This window comes from Anas acuta, chromosome 4, assembly GCF_963932015.1.
Source record: "Anas acuta chromosome 4, bAnaAcu1.1, whole genome shotgun sequence".
In the NCBI taxonomy this organism is placed as follows: Eukaryota; Metazoa; Chordata; class Aves; order Anseriformes; family Anatidae; genus Anas; species Anas acuta.
Genome location: NC_088982.1, coordinates 44,665,968 through 44,689,119, shown reverse-complemented (window position 1 = coordinate 44,689,119; position 23,152 = coordinate 44,665,968). Strand labels below are relative to the sequence as shown.

The 23,152-nt window shown below is 40.5% G+C and overlaps 2 protein-coding genes across 17 annotated transcripts in view; both read right to left on the bottom strand.

Moving 5' to 3' along the window:
* Positions 1-23,152, bottom strand: part of MND1 (meiotic nuclear divisions 1) — a 213,689-nt gene that overhangs the window by 63,627 nt on the left and 126,910 nt on the right. The gene's annotated exons all lie outside the window — the stretch shown is intronic.
* Positions 1-23,152, bottom strand: part of TRIM2 (tripartite motif containing 2) — an 88,213-nt gene that overhangs the window by 21,207 nt on the left and 43,854 nt on the right. For 13 of the 16 annotated variants that reach the window (XM_068680990.1, XM_068680991.1, XM_068680989.1 and 10 more), the window contains 5 exons: positions 18,989-19,170; positions 16,677-16,914; positions 10,147-10,298; positions 9,282-9,462; positions 5,925-6,648 (listed from right to left, as the gene is read on the bottom strand). In XM_068680990.1, the coding sequence (XP_068537091.1) occupies positions 5,925-6,648; positions 9,282-9,462; positions 10,147-10,298; positions 16,677-16,914; positions 18,989-19,122 (1,429 nt within the window). In that variant the 5' untranslated portion in view covers positions 19,123-19,170. Of the gene's footprint in view, positions 1-5,924; positions 6,649-9,281; positions 9,463-10,146; positions 10,299-16,644; positions 16,915-18,988; positions 19,171-23,152 lie in introns of those variants that run through there. The other 3 variants (XM_068680983.1, XM_068680993.1, XM_068680995.1) reach the window with 2 other exon arrangements.

Below are 23,152 nucleotides of genomic sequence, written 5' to 3'. Positions count from 1 at the left end.
GACCCCAGCCCAGGGCTGGGGCTAAAGGATGCACTTCTGGATCCTTGTTGCAGGGTTTCCCACACAGCTTGGCTTGGAGATAAAAACCTGCATCTTTCATATTTCTTGTTGCCCAGCCTTGCTTCCCTTCTGGCTCTGAGCTACTGAGGGGCACAACGGAGGAAAAAGACATTTTACTGCAATTTCTGCAGCAAGCTGCTTGGGACTGGGAGAGGAGAGCAGAGTTTTCTAAGGGCGGGCTGAACAGAGCCATTAGGAATCAGATCCATGGAACAGCTCCTTTCAAACCATCGCTGTATACAGTTCTCCAAATAAACAATCAGATTGGATTTAGCCCTGTCTAATTGCGGCTGACATTAATCATTGTACCCTGCACAAACCAATTAATTTAGCTTTGAAGATATGCGTTCAACAACTGAGTAGCCATTTTTCAGCTCAAGACAATGCAGCACACCCAGAATGCTGCAACATTTTAGTCTTTTGTTCTTGCACAGTACAGGCCAGGTTGAATCTCACCAAAAAGAAGAAAAAAACCTAGAAACCTATAAAAATCACAGGGGTTGTTAAAAATTACATCACGTACCTAAGTCTGCGGTGTAAGCGCAGGGCATCTGGACAAACCTGCTGAACAATGTTCATTTTTGATACTCATAAAAATGGAAGTTTGTGGGTTTTTTTTGTTTGTTTGTTTTTTTGCTATGTTTTACTGATGTGAGTAATAACCTCCCTGCTTGCTAACCTAGATTTACCAGCTTCCTAAAACAGAAGGAAAATACATACCACTCCCCCCAGCAGAAAGGGAATTTATTCAAAGAGACAAAAACCCTGCAGAAAGATTAGAGATTAAATGGGAGACTGAGGATGCAGTACCAATAGCATGTTGTTTAACTACTATTACTTTCCTCCCTACAACACCAAATACTTCTTCTGGGACTGTACTCTACATGGTATTGAGGAAAAAAAAAAAAAAAAAGGAAAAAAAGGAAAAGATAAAACTGAACAGCATGGAAAGCCAGCATGGAAAGCACAGACAAATATGAAGGAATTGCTTTCTTGTTTCTTTGTTCCTTAGCTTCATTTCTTTCTTCTCTTAGAGGGCCAAAAGATATTTAGTCAAACCCTACACATTATTAGGATATGCCTCTCCTGTAATAGAACTGAAACACAAAGGGCTCTGTAGCAAAATTGTACTAAATCAGATTTAATAAACTACAAACTTATCGTAGAATAAACATCAGTGTTACTAATCCAAGTTATCTGAGTTTTAAAACCAGTCTGTTGCATGAAGGCACACAGTGTTTGTAACCTGTAAAGAGGAATTCAGTAGGAACTCTGGCAGACACACATACTGTTAGTAGTGGAGTTTGAGCTAATTTGTATTCATTTGCTTGATGCAACATCTGCCCCTAAAAGCTTGGCAAAGAGCTCTGCCAAGCCTTGCTTGTGTGACAGAGCCCCACCGCAGCGAGGTGTACACGGGTCCTAGGGGTAGGTGCACTGCATGCCACAGCTACAGAGCTGCTGGGACAGCAGCAAGATCCCAGACCACAGCGGGCAAACCTCTGTCACCACAGGTCATTGCCTCAGTCTGAGGCATCAGAGTTCTTTGGCCCCAGTCCGATACAGGTACGGCTGCAAATCTTCACGGTGTAGGTCTGGCCAAATTTCACACTGGCAGTCACAAGCCTATAAAGAGTTCATGACTGGCCTCAGAGGGATTTGAGCTCATAAACTGGAAAATGAAATTCTATTTGCCCATTACAAGGCTTTCCTATTTCTACAGAAGTATAAATTCTGTATAGAAAATATATCCTACTGTTTCTTAATTGGTGTGTTCCTAGTTTCTGAAATGGAGAATGGAAAACAACTGATGAAAGCGTGTCAGGAGCCTCTGCACATCTCTTCCTTCCCCAGTGCCCTTAGCCTGGCCGTAACGTGTATAAAGTTGGACCTCCCTGCAAAGGCTGGGACAGGGGAATGGATGAGCAGGTGCTGCTTGCTATGGGGGAGCTGGGATTCCTCTGAGCCAGGCATACAAGGAGGCTCAGTTAGAGAAATAGACATATTTCTCTATATCAGTTAGAAAAATAGACATATTTTCAAGATATCCATGCAGAGAGCTCACTTTTATTTTTGTAATTGCTTAAGAAGTTTATACCTATAGGCAGCCCTCTTTCTTTCAAATTGGACAATCCAATACAGAATGTCAGGCTGAGGCCTTCAGAGAAGATTTAAATACCAGATTAAGAACAAGTCCCCTAAAAATTTAAACATTTCCCTAAAACCAACTCACAGCTCCCCATTCATTATTTGTCAAATGTAAATCTAACCCTTCTGCTCCCCCGAGCCTGCTTTGAAACTGCACTCTTTATCAGGCTACCAGCTATTATTACACATGCCTTCTTCACGAGCTCATATGTGGAGTAAATTCACAGTAAGGCTCCTATTTGGTTTCAGCACTGATAACAGCCCAGATGATGACATCCACACCTAGTAAGGAAGCTGACAGAAAGCACTGTTAACAGCTTATTTTCAGTCTTTTTTTTTTTCTTCTAAAAAATAAAAAATAAAAATGCAGAGCAATTTACACCCATTAAACTTACCGGCTAAACTTAGCCGCTCAGTTACATGGTTGAACAGAGAGCTAAACACAGTCTGAGGAAAAGGAAAATTGAGCTTTCTAGCAGAGAGCCAACTCTCCATCTGGCTGTGCCTGATGCCAAGTCCAAGCACAAATAAACGAAGAGAAAAAGAGAAAAAGCAGTTGAAGTGGGAAATGGCACCACTACTGCTAAATACCGTCAAAGAACCCAGTCATGAAAAGTGCCAGAAAGAAAAAAAGAAAGAAAAAAAAAAGGAGTACCAAGGCATACAGCCTGGTATGGCAGAGCTGGAGCACAAGACAGGGTCCTGGGCAGAGGAGGAGCGATCTGATGCCACCCATGGCTCTTAACCCTCCTTTGGGGGACCTGGAAGAGGCTTACCAGGGAAGGTGGAAGTGGCTGACACTTCCCTCACTTCCACATTCCTCCACTCAGCGTGGGTTTAAGGCACAAAAGCTGGGTAACAAAAGAGCTTTTCCTCTCACCGTAATGCTTCCTACCACTTGCAGCAGTAGAGAAAACCATCGTACAATTATGTTCTGGATATCACAAACACAGTCTTGCTTGTGTATGCACAAACTAGGTACATGCCACAGAGACGGATTTTTGTAAAACTATGTATTTACTTGTTTCTTTTCAATCCTGTAGCAAGTTTAGCAGGCTGTAACATTTTGAACATGAGAACTGCAGGGACACACTCTTACTGCTCACGCCTGCTTAAAAAAAAAAAAAAAAAAAAAAAAAAAGGTTGAGGTCATAAATCATTGAGAGAGAAAAAGAGGAAGCAAGAAATACTCTGCTCTTTTAAATAATGAATTATATAACTTTATGAACGTGCAGTCAATAGCGTGACCCTAAAGTGTCTAGATAGAACCACATGCCTTTTTAAAAGCCATGAATATGACGGAATTGGCAACGGATGCAATGCCCAATTCCCCATGAATGAAAGCACTTACCTGCGCTAATGTTGTATTAATATTATTTTTTAATACCCACACAAGAACTATCTCCTGCTAGGAGCTGAGTGATTTACTTGTGCATACAAGTCCATATATCAGCATATATACAAGGGCATGCTCCATATATTCAGATGCCCATAGGAATATTACAGTATGATTCTCCAACACAGCTGTACAAGCTTCTGGCAGCCCAACTACAGGCTTTATCTTGCCCAGTTTAGAACAAAAATCCAGATTTGGCCAGGCTATAAGAGCTCAAAATAAAAATATACAGTTGTGTTGGAAAGCAACAATAAACTTTATTTTGCATGACTTCATCAACAAATGAACCGAAACTCAACTTTTCCAAGTGCATTGAAACTGGAACTGGACAAAATCTTAAATCCCTGAAGGCTATCCCTGTGAAAACGTCAGAAGTTTTACCTGTGTTTATTAATTACGCATATGTTGGAAGCGTGTAGAAAGCTAGAGCATCGCAGCTGCAAATACTTAAGAGACTTTTCAGATGATACATAACCCCACAGGGACATCCTTATGCAGGATCAGTCTGTGAAATGAGTGGCTGAGAACGGAACGTGGAATGGGATGAAGCATTACCCTCGGTTCAGTTTTTTTAATAAAACAGCAATCCATATATCCCAAATGTGGAAACTCATGAAGGGTTTCAACAAGCTAAAGCTCTAGAACTAGAGCTATGCATTTCATTTTTTTTTTTTTTTGTTTTTGTTTTTTATTTTTTGGGGGGAGTTAGGGGACACAGAGCAAGGAAGACAGCAAACAGGGAGGAAGAAAAACTCTGAAATAAAGAACATAATCTATTTCATCACAACAACAAAAAAAGGACACTGAACTTTTCAAACAACATTCAAGATTGTTTTAGAGATTATGGTGTATTGGAGAGAACCATTTGGACAAAAGGAAAAAAACTGCAGCCATACTACTGTTTGGTAGTTAGGTTAGAAATTGATCACTAGAAACAAGGGATACAGAAGTGGAAATTGTAATCTGAAATCCTGTTAGTCCATACCGAAAGGTTTATAACAAGAATATTAAAGTTTCAAAATAATTTCAGGATATTTTTTCTTAAGTATTTACTATTAAACACGTGTGTTTTTCTATTCGACTCTAAGAGGAATTTTGAAGTCTAAGTCAACCTTGTCTCCATTTAGACATGCAATTTCCACAAACAGACAAATTAGCGCTTGATGTAGGTGGCCAAAAGGGCCAGTGCTGTGAGAAGGGTCAGCCACAATGGACCCCTGCCATTCCCAGGCATCCTGTGTCTGTGCAGGCTTTTCTGTCCTGATCGTGTCTGCTACAGACCTAGGGAGACCCTTTCAGTCTGAACCTGCCCATCGAGCCCCTTCTCTGTTTTTCATAAAACATATCACAACCACTCCCAGAAGGGTTCAGAGAGACGCTTTCTTTCAGACCAGGTCTGAATCACCGTAGAACTTATCGTTACTCACAGTAGAACAGGATACCATTGACTGTATAAATGCTTGGAGTTGCTATATATAGGGGGTTGTTTATCTTACAAGGAAATGCACTGGCCATCTGGGAAAGACCGGACATTTTGAGTTGCTCCATCCAAAGGTTGCACTGTGCTGTCCTGTCAGTAAGCTAAGCGTGCATGCTGAATGCATTTTCTGATATAAAACTTAGGTTATCGCACAGACTGTCTGTCACAGTAAAGATTCCTAAAGAAATACTGACAGACGAGAAATCAGGTAGATAGGGCTAACTGACTGACAAGTGGTATCCAGATAAGTTTTCAGCAGAACTACTGAAAATCCCTCCAGGATTAACCACCACCCATTCTCCACTACAAGAAGGAAAGCTACCTTGCTGACCAGTGGTCAAGCCTGGTAAACATGCTGCTGAAATCCTGGCTTGCACCTATCAGGAGTTAACTTTGTTAGCTTTAGCTTTAAAACAGATTGCATCAGAAGAGCTGAAAGAAAATCACAATGACACCTGGATGTTGTGTTTACCAAGCATTAGAAATGCACAGATTTAGAGATATAAAGAACCAAACACTATATAAAGAACCGAACATATTAAGACTGGGGGGAGAGGGAACACAAATAAGGGAAATCCTAATTTTGTCCAGTGCTGACATCAAGAAATAACTATATTTGTCCCAGATTTTAGCATGTATAGATCCTAGTTAATTAATTAGATTAACCTTTAACATAATCATTTTAGAGAGGGAGTCCTCCAACTTTGCTTCTTGCCATGCAACTTTTTAAAGAAGTAATTTAATCTAAGTCTGCAGCATTAATCTTATTATATTGCCACTTTTCATCCAGTTTCACCGAGCTATTTTTAATAACGTCAGTAGTCAGCACAAGTCACCTACCTACTCTGAAGATCAAATCATCTTCAATGGGATTTTCTTTTCTTTTTCCAGTGCTGTACATGCTCGCAGGTCTTTTCACAGCTTTCTGCTTCACGTGACCACTGCCAGGAGATTTAACACGCCTCTTAACCCCTTCAGTGGTAGGGGACACATCCGCTGACCTGACCACTTTAAGTTTAAATGGGCTGCCCTTGATATGCTGATCATAAAGTCTCAGTGACAAAGTGAAGTCCCCTTCTTTCTGAACAGTATACAAAAATTCGTAAGTGCCGTTTTTATTGTCAAGTATTTCCCCGTCTGCTACGCTCCCGTCAGGCGTGCTCAGTTCAGCAGTGAGGTAAGCGTTCCCAGATTTACAGAGCTCCCCATCTTTGTCCTTCGTTGTGATGGTTACAGACATAGGCTGTCCGATCACGGTCTGCCTCAACCCCTCACCTGTGGCGACTGTTTCAGAGGCAACAGCATTGGTGGTTAAAATGGTACCCAGATTGTGAATGGACTTCTTCAGGCCTTCCGTTTCCACTATGAAGTCCAACTGGTCGTTTTCACGGGGCTGCAATGGGAAGTCCCGCTCGGCCAGCTCATTCAGCTTGTCGCTCATCTGCTTCTTCACCAGCAGCACTTCGGTTTCAGTGCCATGGTTGAGGGCTTGGGCCGTAAAGTTGCTGCAGCTTTTAATGCTCTCTTGTCCTTCCAGTAAGGTATCCAGCTGCGTTTGGAGGACCTGTGTGCATTGCCAAACACCAGATTAGCATCACATTGCAAGATCTGTGCTAGCAAGATGCTGCATGCTTTCTGCCTGAAGGCATTTGTAGAAACACAATTTATCGTGCTTCACTTTACAGTTTATTTTACAGTTTTCTTTTAGAAAATGTACTGCACTGATTCCCTGCACGTTCTCAGAATACCACACTGACACAAAAAATGTACCCCGTTTTGGGTCTCTTGAGCTTCAAAGATCCACTGTCACTAGTTTGAATTATTCCCTTTACCTGCCTTTATTTATTATTTTTTTTAAATATAAAAAAATGTGGAATTTTAAGCACCTTTCCATCTAATTCTCAGTTACAGTTAATGAGATAGTTAATGGGAAGCAAGTTGTCTGCACAGAGAGAGAGAGAGATTTTAAGAATCACCAGGCCCATGAACAAGGAAGGCTGCAAGGACTTCGTAAAATGATTTCTTCAGAGACAGAGGAAACTTTGTGTTACTCCTTCCTCTATGGAGAGGGACAAGAAGGAATCTACATGCATCCTGAGGAAAAGTGTCATCCATCCTGAGGAAAAATTCTTGACCTAAGTTACTGAAGAAAGTAAAAGTCTCCCCAGCAGAAGTTGGGAAAGATGATTCCCCAGTTTCAGCAGTCAGGAGAGGAAAATGTAAAGGATGGACCGGGGATACTGGAAAGAGTTGGGCTGAGTAGCCTGAAATTTTAGTGGGCAGCAAGTAGCTACTCTGTATTTAAGACTGAAAAGGAGCTTTTATTATAGGTTCAGTTCTGGCCCTCAGTCTAAAATCCTTAAAACAGTATTGACCTCAAAATTGTTAAGTGTGGGCTGGGAACAAGGCTAACATTTTTTTTAAAACCAGTTTTGTAATGAATTAGAAGAAAGATCCCTGAATTATAACAACCTAACAGAGAAATTCATGGGAGTCTGGAAAACACAAACATTCCAGTTATCCCGCACAATCTCCACTGACAAAATCCCCAAACCAAAGGACTCAGTCACACATGTGGTATGTTTTTCCTACAGAAAAGAACTAGGGCACAGGCATTACAGCGGATCAGAGAGGTTATTTGTTGACTGTCACTGTAAAATTAGTATTTTTGAAACACTTCAGATGATTTTAAATTAAACTTAGAGACTCTGTGTCTATTGCTATGAGATACTCTTCCCATGCTGATAAACACTATGTAATGATACTAAGGGCATTTTTTTTCTGATTTTTATGTAGCTATCTCTTTCTCTCCACTCACTGGAAAAAAAACTGTTAACTGTTATCTGTTTAGATGCCTAGAGAGGCATCTAAAAACCTCCCAGGATTCAGTGCTAGGCATTTCTGATCTGCCATGCCTTTATTCCAGGCCATAAACAGTTAGACAGCATAGCTAGTAAAGTCCCGGGATGACAAAAACCCCTACACTCAGGATAAACCACAGACTGTGGAGGAAGACAATTTGCAGCTACATTTTAAAACCGTTATACTCTCAATGTAGCTTTCTTTCATTATAGACATGGAAAATACTAAGTTCTACCATAACTAGCATTTCAGATGTGTTTAGAGCATTTTACATGAGGCCTCTCAGTCCACTGGACAACCAAAGCTGACTTGCTAAATTTCTTTTAGTAAAGAATAGCTCTTCCTTTTTTTAAAAAAAAATTTTTTGCAAGGTCAGAATGATGAAATATTTGGATTTGAATTATTTTGCAGGCCTACTGTTCAGTCCAAAACAAAATTTATTTCTAATCGCTCTTGCTATACAAACAGGAAATGCCTCTTTTATTGCTTATATGCAGCTTCATAAACTTTGGTTCTCTAAATCCTAAAGCATTGGAACAGGCTGCCTAGGGAGGTTGTGGAGTCTCCTTCTCTGGAGATATTCAAGGCCTGTCTGGATGCCTACCTGGGCAGCCTGCTCTGAGGAACCTGTTTTGGCAGGGGGGTTGGACCCAATGATCTTTCGAGGTCCCTTCCAACACCTACAGTTCTGTGATTCTGTGAAATAGTTGAACATGCCCCTTTAAACAACAGTACATCATATTCCATCTTGTGTGAACTTCATACACAAACTGAGTATATTTTCTTGCTAAGTAAATACAGTTTTGGGACATCTTGGATATGTTTAGATGAACAGAATTGAGAATCTGAATTCAGACCTATTAATCCTCAACCTATAACTTCTAGGACGAAATATGTTACCAGGCATTTGAATGGAAAACAGTGCTTTAAAGCAAAATGGTAAGCCTTGCTCAGTTCTTCGGGAGAAATTGTTTGGCTTGTATCTTCATGAGAGGATTCATGGAATTGCAGCCCAAGGAGTTCAGACTTTAGTTTGGTATTCCCTTATTGGCATCTGTACATGAAACACGTGGGCTTTAAGCAGATACCCGCTCATTGTGCTGGCTGTTTTAGATCTCCTCACACCACATGCATGGGGCTAGCTACCCATACAGGGTCTGGATTCCATTTTCGAGAGTGCGCACCCACAAGCAAGGCTGTGAAGTACTTGATTTCAGGAAGACAAAGTTGTCCTCTGGATCTCAGAAACAATTTGTCAAAGTGGCGTCCTGCATCATTTATAAAAACTGGCTGTTAAATTAATAGCTTTTCATTGAAACGAAACATGCATCTTACTTTGTGTTTAAGGCCATAATTCACTTCCAGTTCCATAAGCAGCACACTCTTTCGCACATTTAAAGTCTTCTGGAGTTCATCAAAAGTGGAATGAATGTCATCTACAATGCTAGCCTTTTGGTTGGTTAACTGGTGTATGATTTCAGATATAAAATGAAGTGCTGAGTCGATCTCTGGAAGCCTGAGGGAGGGATTAAATTACAAAGATTGCTGTTTCAAAAGTTATTAAACATTGGCCCTTGCCCTGACATTTTTTGATGAAACAATCTCATCACCAGGCTGTCTTTAAACTCGGTCATTTCCCAGAAGTAAGTTCATTCTTTTTATAACCACATAATGGTTTGGGTCTGATAAAACAAGGCTAAGCCAGGGCCCTCCCTTGTGGAAATTCATTACACTTCAGGCAGTTCCAACAGGGAGGCGTTGGATTCTCTGTCCTTTATGCAGATGTATCTACTAGGGAAGAGGGAATCAGATTTACCCCAGTTTGTTTTTGGTTTTGTTTTTGTTTTTTTAAGCTTTTCTGCCACAGTAAGTTTGTACTAGTCTAGGCATACAGTATTACTTATTATTAAATTCATGGCTGGCTAGTACTTTTCTCCGTAATATTTTACGCTCCTTCTTTGGAGAACACTCGCATTTCCAACAGCTTCTGTTTTGCAAAAGACTAATAAGTATCTTTTACTCTTTTTTTTAATCCCTCAGTGCATCAAACTCACTGGATTTTTTTTTTCCTTATGATGTCCTCTAAGCAATCCCTATTTTATGGGTAAAGGCCCATGGCACAAGCACATTAAAACAATTACCCAAGGTAACACAGGAAGCCAGTGCTAAAACTGAAAAATAATCCATGGAGACTCTGTACCGTTTGTTGACAGCGTCCAGCTGGACTTGGAGGGAAGCCTTGTGTTGCTCCACCACATCCTTGAGTGGTACTGTGGGATGTTCTGCATGTTCTCCCTCTGTACACTCCCGGCACATGGCTGTCTCACAGGACTGGCAGTAAAATTCCATCACCTGAAAAAGTGCACAGCTCTAGATTCAGACACAGCAGCAGTACCATCAGCTCTAAGCACATCTTTCTGTGCCTTAAACTCATGCTATTAACCAAGCTCGCAGATTACAGTTCAACGTGAAACAAAGACACCAACAATATACTGCTTAACAGTTGTCTGTTATTCTTACAGATCTCCTACCAAATGCATTTTATTCTATCAGGAATAAACAGAACAGCAATCTGGAAAATTCAACGATGGACCCCAATGCTAGCCCTAACACCATCTTTATACTGTGGAATAGTAAGCTTTGGTGTTTCTCTACTACTCCATGAAAACAAAACAAAACAAAAATAAAATCAGGGCATTCTGATCACCTCACTAACTTAATCCTTTGTCTCCCTTAAGGGGCTGCCACAGAAAGTGTAAGTTTGGGCTGTTTTTCTTAGCAGGGCCACTTGTGCAACACAAACTCAACTGAGATCACCAAACGCCATGTTTATTTGCAACAGAGAAACACCCTCAATGAACAAATGTGCTGCAGGGCAAAAGCTCTATATCCCACTACTAATCCCTTAAAACCATCAAAACCCCATATCTGAGACTATAATAAGAGCACTCATCTACACTTAAAAAAGCAGAAGATTGTTTCAACCTGTTAAATACCCAGTCAAACGCTGTCTGGTGATTAAAAAATAAGACCTTCATTGTGTAATAAATACCCCCAAATCTGAATATACTCATGATGGTGAAGAAAAGTGCTGTGTACAAAATCATATAATAATCAAAATAATGCACATACATGCAAATTCAGCATGAGACAGTCTTTTATAGCTCAAAAGTTTTTCAGTGCAAATAATTTTAGGCTTATTACTGAGTGTGTAAGAAAGCTCACAGTACATATGCTTCAAAGCAAACCATTGGCAGCTTTCTTGCGTTCAGCACATAGCATCAGAATCTTGAATAACTCGGTTGATGCTTTTGGCACTCAGACCTCACACAGAGGAGTGTGCTGGAGATGTGGGTTGACATTAGGTGGTTGTGTGGGTAGAGTAGAACCAGCTGTTTTCAGGTACCTGAGCAGAGGGACCTGTAACAGCTCCAAAGGAGCTGGCTGTTCCAAGTCTTGAGAATTAGGAGGGAGAAGTATTATTATTATTAGAAGTACTATTAGCATTAATAGGGATTTTCCTGTGATAAGCTCCTTTCCTTCTTATCTCAATTCACAAGACATGAGATTCACACATAGTGAGGGTTCAGTTGTTTGCTGGCCATTTGTGTAAGCCACTTTAGAAACAAAGTAAAAGCTGTCCCCAAATTAAAGGGGTAAGGAAAGCACATGTAGACCTAAATAATGGCAACTCCCATTAACACCACTCCAGTAATCCTGAACTTAGACAGTAGTGGGTCCTCTGAGGCCTGGCAGTTATTTTTGTGATCTCTAACATGTGGGGTAGTCTCACAAACATAGAGGAAGTCAGTTAAACAGAGCTTAGGATTCAATTATTTACAAAGGCTTCAAAAATTTGCAACCAGAACCAACCAAAATGAACAACATTTTATTAGGAAACTATAAGCCTTTTTATATGGTCATAAACGTTCACTTATTTTGAATCAGTGTCAAAAGTTCATCTTTCCGTCTCTTCATAATTTAATGCTCATGTTCAAGAGATTTTAACAAGCTTTTTTACTTGTTCTATATTTTTTTATCTTTGGATACAATGATAGAATAATTTAATATTTCTGTTTCCTATTGAATACTTCATAACAATACCATCGTATTTACAACAATATACATGAGAGAAAGCATCTCATTGGCAAATTAAATTTTAGCCTAATTGACTTTCTTCCTCTTTATTCAAGTGCCAGAGAAACATATAAGCCAAAATGGTAATAGCAAGCAGAGCATAAAGAGCTAAAATGCTATGTCTGCATAGAAATTGTCTTCTTTGCCTCAGTCACATTCAAAATGTGTTGAGTGAAACATTTTTCATTTCTCATGCAAATCTTTGGATTGTGCCATGGCTGAAGAAGAAAGAAAAGCTAATATTAACACAATTCAGGCCTCAAGTACTTGCATGAACTGATTTCCTAAGATTTTATCTAGCACTTCCTAACCATCTAAGATTCCATATATTTCATTTTTTTCTTAATTTCTAAGTAGAGGCAGACATGTACTACTGGCTTTTCCTCTCCCCTCTCCATTCCCAACATGAGCATCACATTATGTAACATTCCCAGAAAACTTTTCATGATTCAGGTTTGTTTCACAAAACATTTCAGAAAAAAAAATAAAAAATAAAAAAAAATTGCCTGAAACGCTTTTTTTCCAAATGTCCTCTTGTGCAGGATATACTGTGGCATCCAGCATTGCCTTCTGCTATGTTTCCACTGAAGTCACAAAACCAGGCAATGAAAACAGCCCTATCAGCTGTAATGAAATGTGAGTTAATACTCACTGGTTCTGAAATCCTCCCTACTGACTCTGCCTTAAACCAGACCAGGATATTTCAGCACAGTGATCTAACTAGAGATCCACACATCTTCACCACTGTAATTTAACTGAGTTACAGATTTGTTTTCCATTTGCATAATCAAGTCTACATGTACTTCTGAAATAGATTTCACAAAGCCGAAACACATGGATTCCAGCCCTTCAAAGTTCAGGTCTCAAGAAAAAAGCTCTCAGCAATGACAAGCCTCATTTATCTAAAACTACATCTGAATAATCATATTATTCATCCTCTGCTTTCTATTTGTTTGAATTAAAACACCAGTCCAGAGAAAAGGAAGTGTTTGCTCTTTGCCAGCCCTCTTCCCCGTCTCTCACCCATGTTCAGTTCCTCTGTCCCAGAGCTAGTGTGTACCTGAGATTTGTATGTTTGGGCTTTTAGAAGAATACAGGTTTGGATTACCTGAGCAGCCCTCCCAGACTATGTGGCAAAACTTAGAAACACACTCCTGTTCTCCCAAGTCTTAGCTTTTGCCTACCGATGCAGTAAACCTGAAAGCTTTAATCAAATTTAAAATAAAAGTTTACAAAACCGTTATGACTTAAACAACATACTTACATACAAGTAAACCACTTAAATCCCTTGTATTTTATCAAATACGATTATATCAGAGTCAGACTACTGCTCCCTAACTGTATTAAGTGTTTCTGGTGAAGGAGAACAATATTTTGCCAGCAGTGATCTCAGTTCATTAGTGCTAATGCTCATTAAAGGTAAGTTCTGACATTCTGAATTTTTCATTTAGCCTCAATGATACACTGAATATTGCAGAGTACAGAAAAAATAGATTACAGTTTAATGGGATACACAAGTGACACAGTGGGAAGTATAGAAGCAAGGAGAAAAAAGGGTTTAAAAGATATTTTATGAAGCCATTTCATCAGAACATCAAGGATAGATGCTTTCTTATCTTTCTATGAGAAGCACATAGGCTGTAAGCAGAAGTTGCACAAGTTCAGGAAATATTTTTCTAAACACAATTTTTTACTTGTCAAGTTCCCAAGCTATTCTATCAACTTTCAAGAAAAACCTAGTCAGAGATGAGACGTGCTCTCTTGTTTCAAGTGTTTAATCTAGTATCGGGTGTGTTCTCTTGTTGCACTCTACAGGCAGAAAATAAACTGCACTTGTAAAATTGAGGATCCTAGGCTCTAAGCTGGCTTTCACTTCAAACTCAGAAAAGAAAAAAATCCATATTATACAGTAATGGACCTACAGTTACACATTGTTCCCTGTCCAGGCTATACCTAGCCCCTAAATGACTGTAAACCAACATTTCCAAACTTGCATGCTTATTATGCCCAGCAGGAGTTACAGGAGTTTAGCAGCTGAGAATAAAGCCAATCTTATTTGCATGTGCAGATACAAGATTAGAACCTTCTCTCAGGTTCAGAAGTTCCATAGCATATGGGCCCTACTATCCCAGTTTCACAAGGACATTTTTGTGCTCTGAGCTTGGTGAATAAGGAAGCACTAGTTTATAGTTCCAGCACAGGAAATCTCTTACGTTAAGATACTACAAGCTGAGTTTCATTTTTCATAAGCACGCACACAACAAAGATGCCACAACAGAGGATGAGAGGATGTGTGCAGAAGAACTAGGATATACACAAACGTATGGAAAGTATGAGTGGTGGCAACGAGACCAACTGGAAAGGAAAGCACTTAACCTACAGGGCCTGAGGAAAGCTAAGATAGAAGCAGACAGGAAACTCAGTAAGAAAAAAACAGCAGTTTCTATCTGATTTTAAATCACAGAGGTTTAAAGCCAGCATCACTGGAGAGGCTGAAAAAGCTTGTTTAAACAGAAACTTGTTTCCAAGCTAATACAAAGAAAATCTAGAAATATTTAAATCAAACCAACTTGATGCAAATTTTTCCCTCAAGAGCAAAAATACAATGGATCTGACGATACATATGATTATACCCAAGCCCATATACACAAGTTAATGAGGAGAGGATTCAGTGCAGAATGACTGCCTGTTCTTTGCAGGCCTCCTCCTCCAGCTACCACCTCAGTCCCCCCTCGCTCACTCCAATATTGCTCCTTGCCATGCAGCTCCCTGCCATGCTGTGTACCCATGAAGCCAGCAACAGCCCATTTCCTCAGTCATGCCCAGGGTGCCCGGCACCCTGCCCTGCACACCTTATCCTTCGGCCAGGCCTGCCCAGCCAGCCTTGGTCAGTTCTCCCCCAAACTTACCTCAGTTCCCCCCATTATGGTGATTAACATGCACTTTACCTTTTAATTTCCTAGTTCACAAAGCTTTAAATTGGTGCTATTTTCAGCCTCTTCCCCACCACCCCACCCTCCCAGTTATTTACTGGAACGAGAAGATATTCCCATCACACCCTACTCTGCATCTTAAAAGGCAAGCTATGCTTCAAGGCAAGCCAACTAAGTTTATTTTAGAGGACTTACAAACACATCTTTCCATAGAAAGGAATTTTCAGAGAACTATAAGGTGGCCCAACTTTAATGTAGACATTTTTTTCTACATATATCTAAAGAGTCATCAGTTGATAAGGTAAATTGCAAAACAAATAACATCTTCATTTTGACATTTGTTGGGTTTGTTTTTTTTTTTTCTTTTTTTTCTTTCCCTGCATTTCACAAAGAAATATGAAATGGTTCCTATCACAATTCCTCTATCAGAAAAGAACTGTGATTCATGTTAAGGAGATCCAACAAAATGTAAATAAAAAAAAATAGGAATACATTAATGAGTAACCACTACACACATACAGGTATAGCACACACTAAAAAAGTTACGCAAGTTACTCATTAATCAGATTGTGAAGCAAATCAGTTCTACAAGCCAACCTAATTGCAGCAGGTTAGTAAAGGAGAGGGAACTGAGTTGTTTCTCTGTAAGAGCAATGAACACCTATGAACTGAATTATTTCTATACAACCCATACACCTAAACTGAGCATTGAATAAAACAGTTCACAGAAAGTTGTCTTAAAATCCTGGCATACATTTCTTGGCTTGCACAGAAGTTTACAACACTACATGGCTCAGTTTTTCAATATGGTCTACTTACACACTTGCAAAGCCTAGCTTTGAGACAGAAGCTGATCTGCCTACCATGAAACCACACAGGTTACTGTTGAAAATGCTGAAAGCTGCAGAGTTGGAGTAGTTCTTGTAATAATATTGGAATACTTACTCACTTTGGGGGTACTTGCCAATGAATACAGTGATACCATTTGAGGGTGTATGGGAGAGGATGCTGGACAAAAAGAGTAGGTGGTGGGAAAAAAAATAAAATAAAATAAAAAACAACAAAGCAGCCTCCGAGGACTGATAACACAGGAGGCACAAAGCACTGCAGATAAACAGTAGCTCTCTGTTTTAAGCCTGTGCTGACCCAGCGCATCCTGAGTTAGGATGGCCTTTTACTTGGCGCTATGTTAACATGCTCACATAGCTTCTGGGACTGCCTCCAATCTCTCAGGGTCAGTATGCAGGTAGGTTATGCTCATAAGGTACCTGCCTCATACTGCCTAAACAAGCCCACAGGTTCTCACCACAATATTTGAGCCTATGAGTAAGACAGCTGTGGAAAGCCATCCCAAAGAGCCAAAGGCACAAGGTCCAGGGCTTGCAGGGAAGCAATTTTGACCAAATGTACTAAGAGGAGGTATCACCAAAAGCAGTTGTTAAGATGAAATAACGCTACTTTAAGATGCTCCTCTGAATGTGTTTGAGCATTGCTGGTTTTAAGAAGTCACTTGTCTTTGCTGAGCTAAAATAAAAATCAAAGCAATCGTGTCATTCCAATTCCCCCACTACCTATTTAAAATGACCTGTCCATGTTAAATAACCAGACCAGTCAGCACACATCAGTACCTGTGCACATCACGGGAGCTCATCTCACTTACATTTCCGTCATGATTGGGGCAGGAGAGCGGTTTGCCCGCAGCAACAGCGGTGACAGTCTCCAAGATGGAGGACTCTTCAATGCTGTTGTCTGGCGTTCGTTGCAGGACATCCATCAGGTTGGTAATAAAGAAGTTGTTCTGGAGTGCAGAAACCCCTTTCTCTGGCAGAATGGAGGTCTGGCGGCACACGGGGCAAGAAAGGGTTAAGCTATGGGCTGGAATGTAATTCTGTAAGCACCTGTGGGGAAGGGAGGTGGAGGGGGAGAAAGAGAGGGAAAGCATCATCAAAGAGGAAAAAAAACTCCCTTCATTTAAGAACTGGCTTGAAATAGCACTACCCCTACTTATGGGAGAAAAGGTAAATCATATTCCAGGCTTCAGAAGGGAAGTATTATGGGGACTTTTTTTTCCCCTGCCACATCAAAAAATGTTCAATAAGCTGACATCACTGTGAGAGTTATGGGCCCCTCTTTGAGCCATTCATGCTGAGTTGATCTATTCTTTGAGACATCTACCGCATCCTGCTCTTAGGATAGTAAAAATGATAAACTATCCGATAAAGTTTGACAGACATCAAGTTATTGCATTAAGCGTACGTCTTTAACCGAGTAACCGATGGTTGACCTTTGTCTTTCCAAATGAATCTCCTTTATTAACTTGTATCTCTGGGTTTAGTGTTTCAGACCTAAAACCTGGTCCCAATGAAACCAATGGAAATTTTTCCATTTATTTCAATTAGGAAAGTTATTTGGCAGTTGGCCAAAATCAACACAGCTCACTCTGCTTTGTTCTTACTACATAGAGAAGCATATCCTAAGTTATCATAGTTTATGTTAAGACAAGGTTTGGGGGGATTTTTGTGTTTTATTTTTCATTTTGATTTGTTCGCTTGTTTTAGAAAGACTGAATTTCATAGAATACAGATCCAACACAAAGCTTCTGTTATCAAGAATATGCAGCAGTTCTTCTGGCCTTGAAATCCAAGTTAACAACTGCTGAGCATGCAACATTTGACTGCAATTCAATATAGCCCTGTAAAGACGGGAAGCTCTGCAGAATGCAGTTCTTCAGGAGTCTGAAAGGCGAGCAGTGCTACACCGAGTTGTTCATGTGATGCCAATCAAGAAGGGTGACCTTGCACAGCTATGTGTCTCTCATCCACTTCCAAGCACTTTGCTTGCACCACTCTTCATCCTCCCTTGGCAGCCCTCCTCCTGACCCCCCAGTAAATGCTCTGTGAAAGGAGAGCTTAGGTTTTGTTCATCAGCTGTACACTGGAGGAGTTCTTCCAACCTCTCTCCATAACCAGATCAGCGTAAGAGGATTACAGTGAAAACCAGAAGCTGACTTTAGGATTTACACATGAACTGAAGTCAAGAAACTTAAGACGCAATGGTGAAAATCTTGACTTCACTGACTTCAGTGAGAGTTTCACTGCTGAATTCGGTAAAGACAGAGTTTCCTACTCCTTTAGGAAAGACTTTAATCTGGCACACTCAGAGATCCACATTTTTTCTTGTAAAATTAAAATACGCACATCACAGTTCTAAGAGGTGGAAATTTCCTGAACTGTGTTCACATGAAGCATCATTTATTATTATTCTTCTGCCATTCAATATATAACCCAAAGAGGTGCATCCCATCATCAGATCAAGACTTCTAATCAGTAATTCTTCGGCTAACTTTTTTGCAGATGCTGTATTCCTGCCACCGTTTGAATGGATAATACAACATTAAAGTATCCCTAGGTATGTATATTTAATTCAGATGAATACAGTAGAAGGCAAATTGCTGGGTTTTCTCCATCTCTTTTCAGAGAGTTTTTCTACTTCAGTCAACCAAGCTGCAGAATAATGAGGACACTTAATCACCGGTTATTAATAATGTATATATTGTGTCTAACCCTTGGACATTAAAGGATGGGATAATTATTTTGCTACTTAGTAAACCAACAAAGAAAGGTTTTTATTGTTTCTAATTAAAGAATAATCAGTATAAATTTGAGGCTATTAATTTGAAGACCAAATTCTGACTGTGACCTTATTCATTGGTGTAACTCTATTCATTACTTCCAAGAAATATATTTACTTACTTTTGCATAAAGGGAAAGTATTCCAAATACTCTGTCTCTTCTGCCTGCCCACCACATATAACAGTTTTTACCTCCCTACTTCTCCAGCTTTCCCACATTTTATTGTCCCTTAACATGACCTTTACAAGTAAAGAGAAAAGTCAGCGTCCCATAAAGGACACAGGCTTCTGTGCTCGTTCCAAGACAAATGTCAAGTTACAAGCACAAAGAAAGGACTTACCTTTCACAAAAAGTGTGCAGACAGGGAAGTACTTTGGGGTTCTTGTAACGGTCCAGGCATATGCTGCAAATCAGAAACTGCTTGTCAATCTGACGGACCACAGGACTTGGGATGTTAGAGCCTTCACTGGCCATCCTAGACCACTGACATATGGATCCTGTTCCCTTCTACCCTGCACACTGCTGGAGTTGGTTGAGAGGGAAAAAAAAGAAAAAAAAGAAGAAAAAAGGCTTATAAACTACATGAAATTACAAAATTGACAACCAATTCACCCATATTTCATCCTGATACAGGAATTCATATTTCCATATAAAGCAAAACCAACGGAGAATTAAACTTCTAAAACGTTGTATTGGTGATCAAAGACTGGGAAACAGTCTACCCCACCATACATAACACCTCTGTGTGAGCACGCATTTCAGAAAGGCATGTTGCCTCTGAAATATGAGTTACAGGGCTGTTTGGTTTTAAAGACATCCACGATAAAAGTGTTCTTGTGCCAGTAGGCTAGGCCACTTCTAATAAACATTGGATTTCCTACATCTAGAGCACCACTGGCAAAATGCTTAAACTGGAACTGCACCAGCCTAATGGCTGTGTCACAGAGTTTAAGAATGGTTCAACCTAACATTTCTTCCCCTTATCGGTGCTGATGGTGCCAAAGATATGGTAGGCTTGGATTTCAGGAACTCCTGTGAAGGAACCTCCAGAGCCAGCCCGTCCCTGGGAAGACAGTGCTCAAATTCTGTATCAGCAACAGAGGTAGGGAAGGTGAGGTGGAAATCCTCACAGTAACAGAGCCTGAGCAAAGAAGAGCCAGCTGATAGCTGCTGAGAGTCAGCAAAGGTAGGGCTGAGGGATAGAGGAAGCATACCCGGATAATGAATGCAAGGAAAATGGCATTCCAGGCAGGAAGAGTAGTCACTGAAATGTCTCCATAACACTGGCATAAAAAGCATGAAATGAAAGGGAAAGAAGCAGAGCTATTGACTGGCAGAATTAAAATCACAGGTTAAAGGACCCCCAGCAGATTTGGAACTCCTCCTGTCCTGCAAGCAAGGTGCTGGGAGAGAAAAAATTTTCAACTGGAGGCACAGATTACAGCAACAGAATTAATGAGAAGAAAGAGAAAACAAGAGGAAAGGGAAGGGAGCAGCCTCAGGAAAAAGTTAACTGCTGGGAATAGGTTAGGAAAACCTAACAAGCAGAGCTCCTGGCAGGGTGGCCAGCACAGCTCCTCTCCCCCAGCACTGAGAGGTGCAGGCTCCCTCCCCGAGGAGCCGACCGCAGCCACTGTCCTAGCCCTGAGGCCTGCCAGTCCTCCTGCCTCCACGGAGGAGCAGGGGCTCCTTTTCTGTGTGAGCAGCCAGCCCAGCTGGGTGCTTCCACCACAGGCACACTCCTGAGGTGGTTCCTTCTTCCCTAAGCACTTTCTACCCCAGCTTGTAGTCATCCAGATAGCTCGATACTTGGCTTACAGGCAGCTGAGGCTTTCCAAGACCCCCTGCCACAGGTGCTGATCACACTCCCTTCAAGGTCACTCACTTCCATAATGAGTGCTGTGGCCCATGGCATTTTACCAGCAGCGACACATCCTGATCTTCCTGAGCTGTGCATTAAGATGTGCAGGTATGGCTGGCTTACTACGGCGGACAAGTGGCTACCTCTAGGATAATGATGGTGCCTATGGAACAGGGTGCACTAACCTCCCCTGTAACAGGTCCCTGGGGATTTGCCTCCTCTGCTAACAAGTACAGCAGCAGAAAGTTATTCCCAGTTAAAATCCCCAACAGCAGTAACTGACCTGCAACTTGAGGCACAGCATTTATGGTGGGCCCCTTGGTTTCCTTTTACCCCCCTAAAAAGGGGAATCTGTAAGGTTAAAAATTGTTATAATATTCATGCAACTCAGTGTTTGCTCATGATCCAAAAATGAGTGATTTCAGAATTGATCATTTGTTTCACTTTTTTCCATTTCTTTCCCCACCTTAAAATACAATGTCAATATTAGAAAAACACAAACTGAGTCTATTTAAACGCCATAGATCACACACAGTAAATGCTGAGGGATCAGTTATGAACCCACATCTCTTTTTAAAAGCTAGAGTTAAAAAATGGCTTCACAAGAAGTGGAACAAAATTACTGAGCTTTCACACATGGGAGTAGAAGGAGCAGGCTATCATACATGCATTAACACATTCGTGCATTCGGCTGTATAACATGCTGCTCTTCAGCTGTGTGCTTCAAAAGACAATCATTTCACCATCGATGCAGCTGCATTTGCCTCCCACTCTCCCAACCCAAAAATTAGGGGGGTGGAAACCCAAACAAAACAAGGAAGATAATCAGAAGCAGGAGGACGTCTTATCAAAAGCACAGTTTCCAAACTGGACACCAATACATTATGAACAGTGCAACTTTTTTTTTTTGTTATAGACTAAGCATAGACTATTTTTATTAAAAAATGTACTTAAGATACGAAAGAGTAGGTCTCTAATAATGCTGCCTGCCATTTAAAAGAAGAAAGCTCTCTAGCAACCAAACATGATTTACTGCAATTTCTTTTTCAGCCACCAAGTACGCCAGCAAATGCTGTTTATAGATGGACAACTCACATAGCCTGAAAAATTTCATGTGCATTTCATCTGATCCTCATCCTCATTTTCTGAACTCCCCATCTCATTGCAAAATCAGGTGATTCTTAGCATTTCATACATAGGTCTCATGCCAGCTGCTTTAACTTCCAAATACTCACACTTTCAGCTTTGTCAGTCAAAGGAAAGATTAACAAGAGATCAGAAATAAGTGCTTTTAATATTTGTTGTTTTGTCTGGAGCACAGCAGGCCATGATTATCATTTATTTCCTGTGCTCACATAAATCAGGCTTAAAACATGCACCTGAAAACAGAATTTCATCAGCACAGTTCAAGCTGTGGCCACTACATGGTACGTTAAATTCTTACACAAATTATTCATGTTAAAAGTTTGTCAAGTATGTTATTTCCAGGACTGAGCATCTGATTCCACAGCCTCCCTCAGCCAACTTCACCTTTGATGTAATTTTGCTAAATGTGGTATGGCTATGGAAATGGCTATTTTGTCTCAATGAAAGCAACTGTGTAACCAAAGACTATCTGAGGAAAAGTTACAAATTTTAGATGATCCCTTTACATTTGGCCAAAGACAGCATTTATTCTAATTTTCTGCAGTGCTATCAGCAATTCCTCAAAAACAGCAACATAAGTTTCAGATGTATTGGCAGCGGGAGATTGTGCAAAGTAAGACTTTTTTTTTTTTTTAAACAGAAAACCCATCATTTTAATAGTAGCATCTTCTGGGAACTGCTAGGGTTCTTTTCAGAGGTTCATTTTTGTCTCAGAAGACAGAGACAAAGAGCAGCTGAAGTACAACCTTTGAAAATACATCTAAGTCTGAGAATCACTGAATCACTTCTCCATATATTTACACTTTATAATTTAAACAGGCAAAGCTAAAGGTTTTTGAAACACTGCACCAAACAAGACCTACAACCCCACCCATTTATCTCTAAGAGGCACACACAGAGCGGAAGCCTAGGTCAGGTTTGCCAAATTAAGTGCAAAAAAAGGCTGGGAAATGTACACCCTTTGTCACCCATTTGAGGCTTAAGGATGATTGTTTTCAGCCATCCCCAAAATTACATTAATTATTTTTCCTTCTACTTGGAGATAGGACTATTGATTTGAATTCAAGATGCACTATAGAGCGAAGAAAGGAGGAAACAATGGCTCTCTAAGCTGGTGTAAAGCCTTGCCCTGCTACACATGCATGCCTCCAGGAACCAAAGTCAGGGTGTGGCCTCACCCATATGAAAAAGAACTTCCCCTACTATTAAAAAAGGGGAGAAAATGTTAGGGTACAGCAAATAACAGTTCCAGAAGAGCTGTTTCTGACAAATAGTCACACGGTAGAGAAGTGCACCCTTTCTACAAGTCTCTTTAGCTCGGCTCTTCAACCGTTACCGAATTCTCTGTTAGTTTCCATGGCCCAGCTGAGAAAGAGACAGGGGGAAAACTTGCAACTGTCCGTTTCCCAGGGTTTATCCCTAAAAGCACAGAACTCCCTCTCGCTCAGATGCTGCTATCGCCGAACTCCACCCAGCCAGAAATGCAACTAGCCTGAA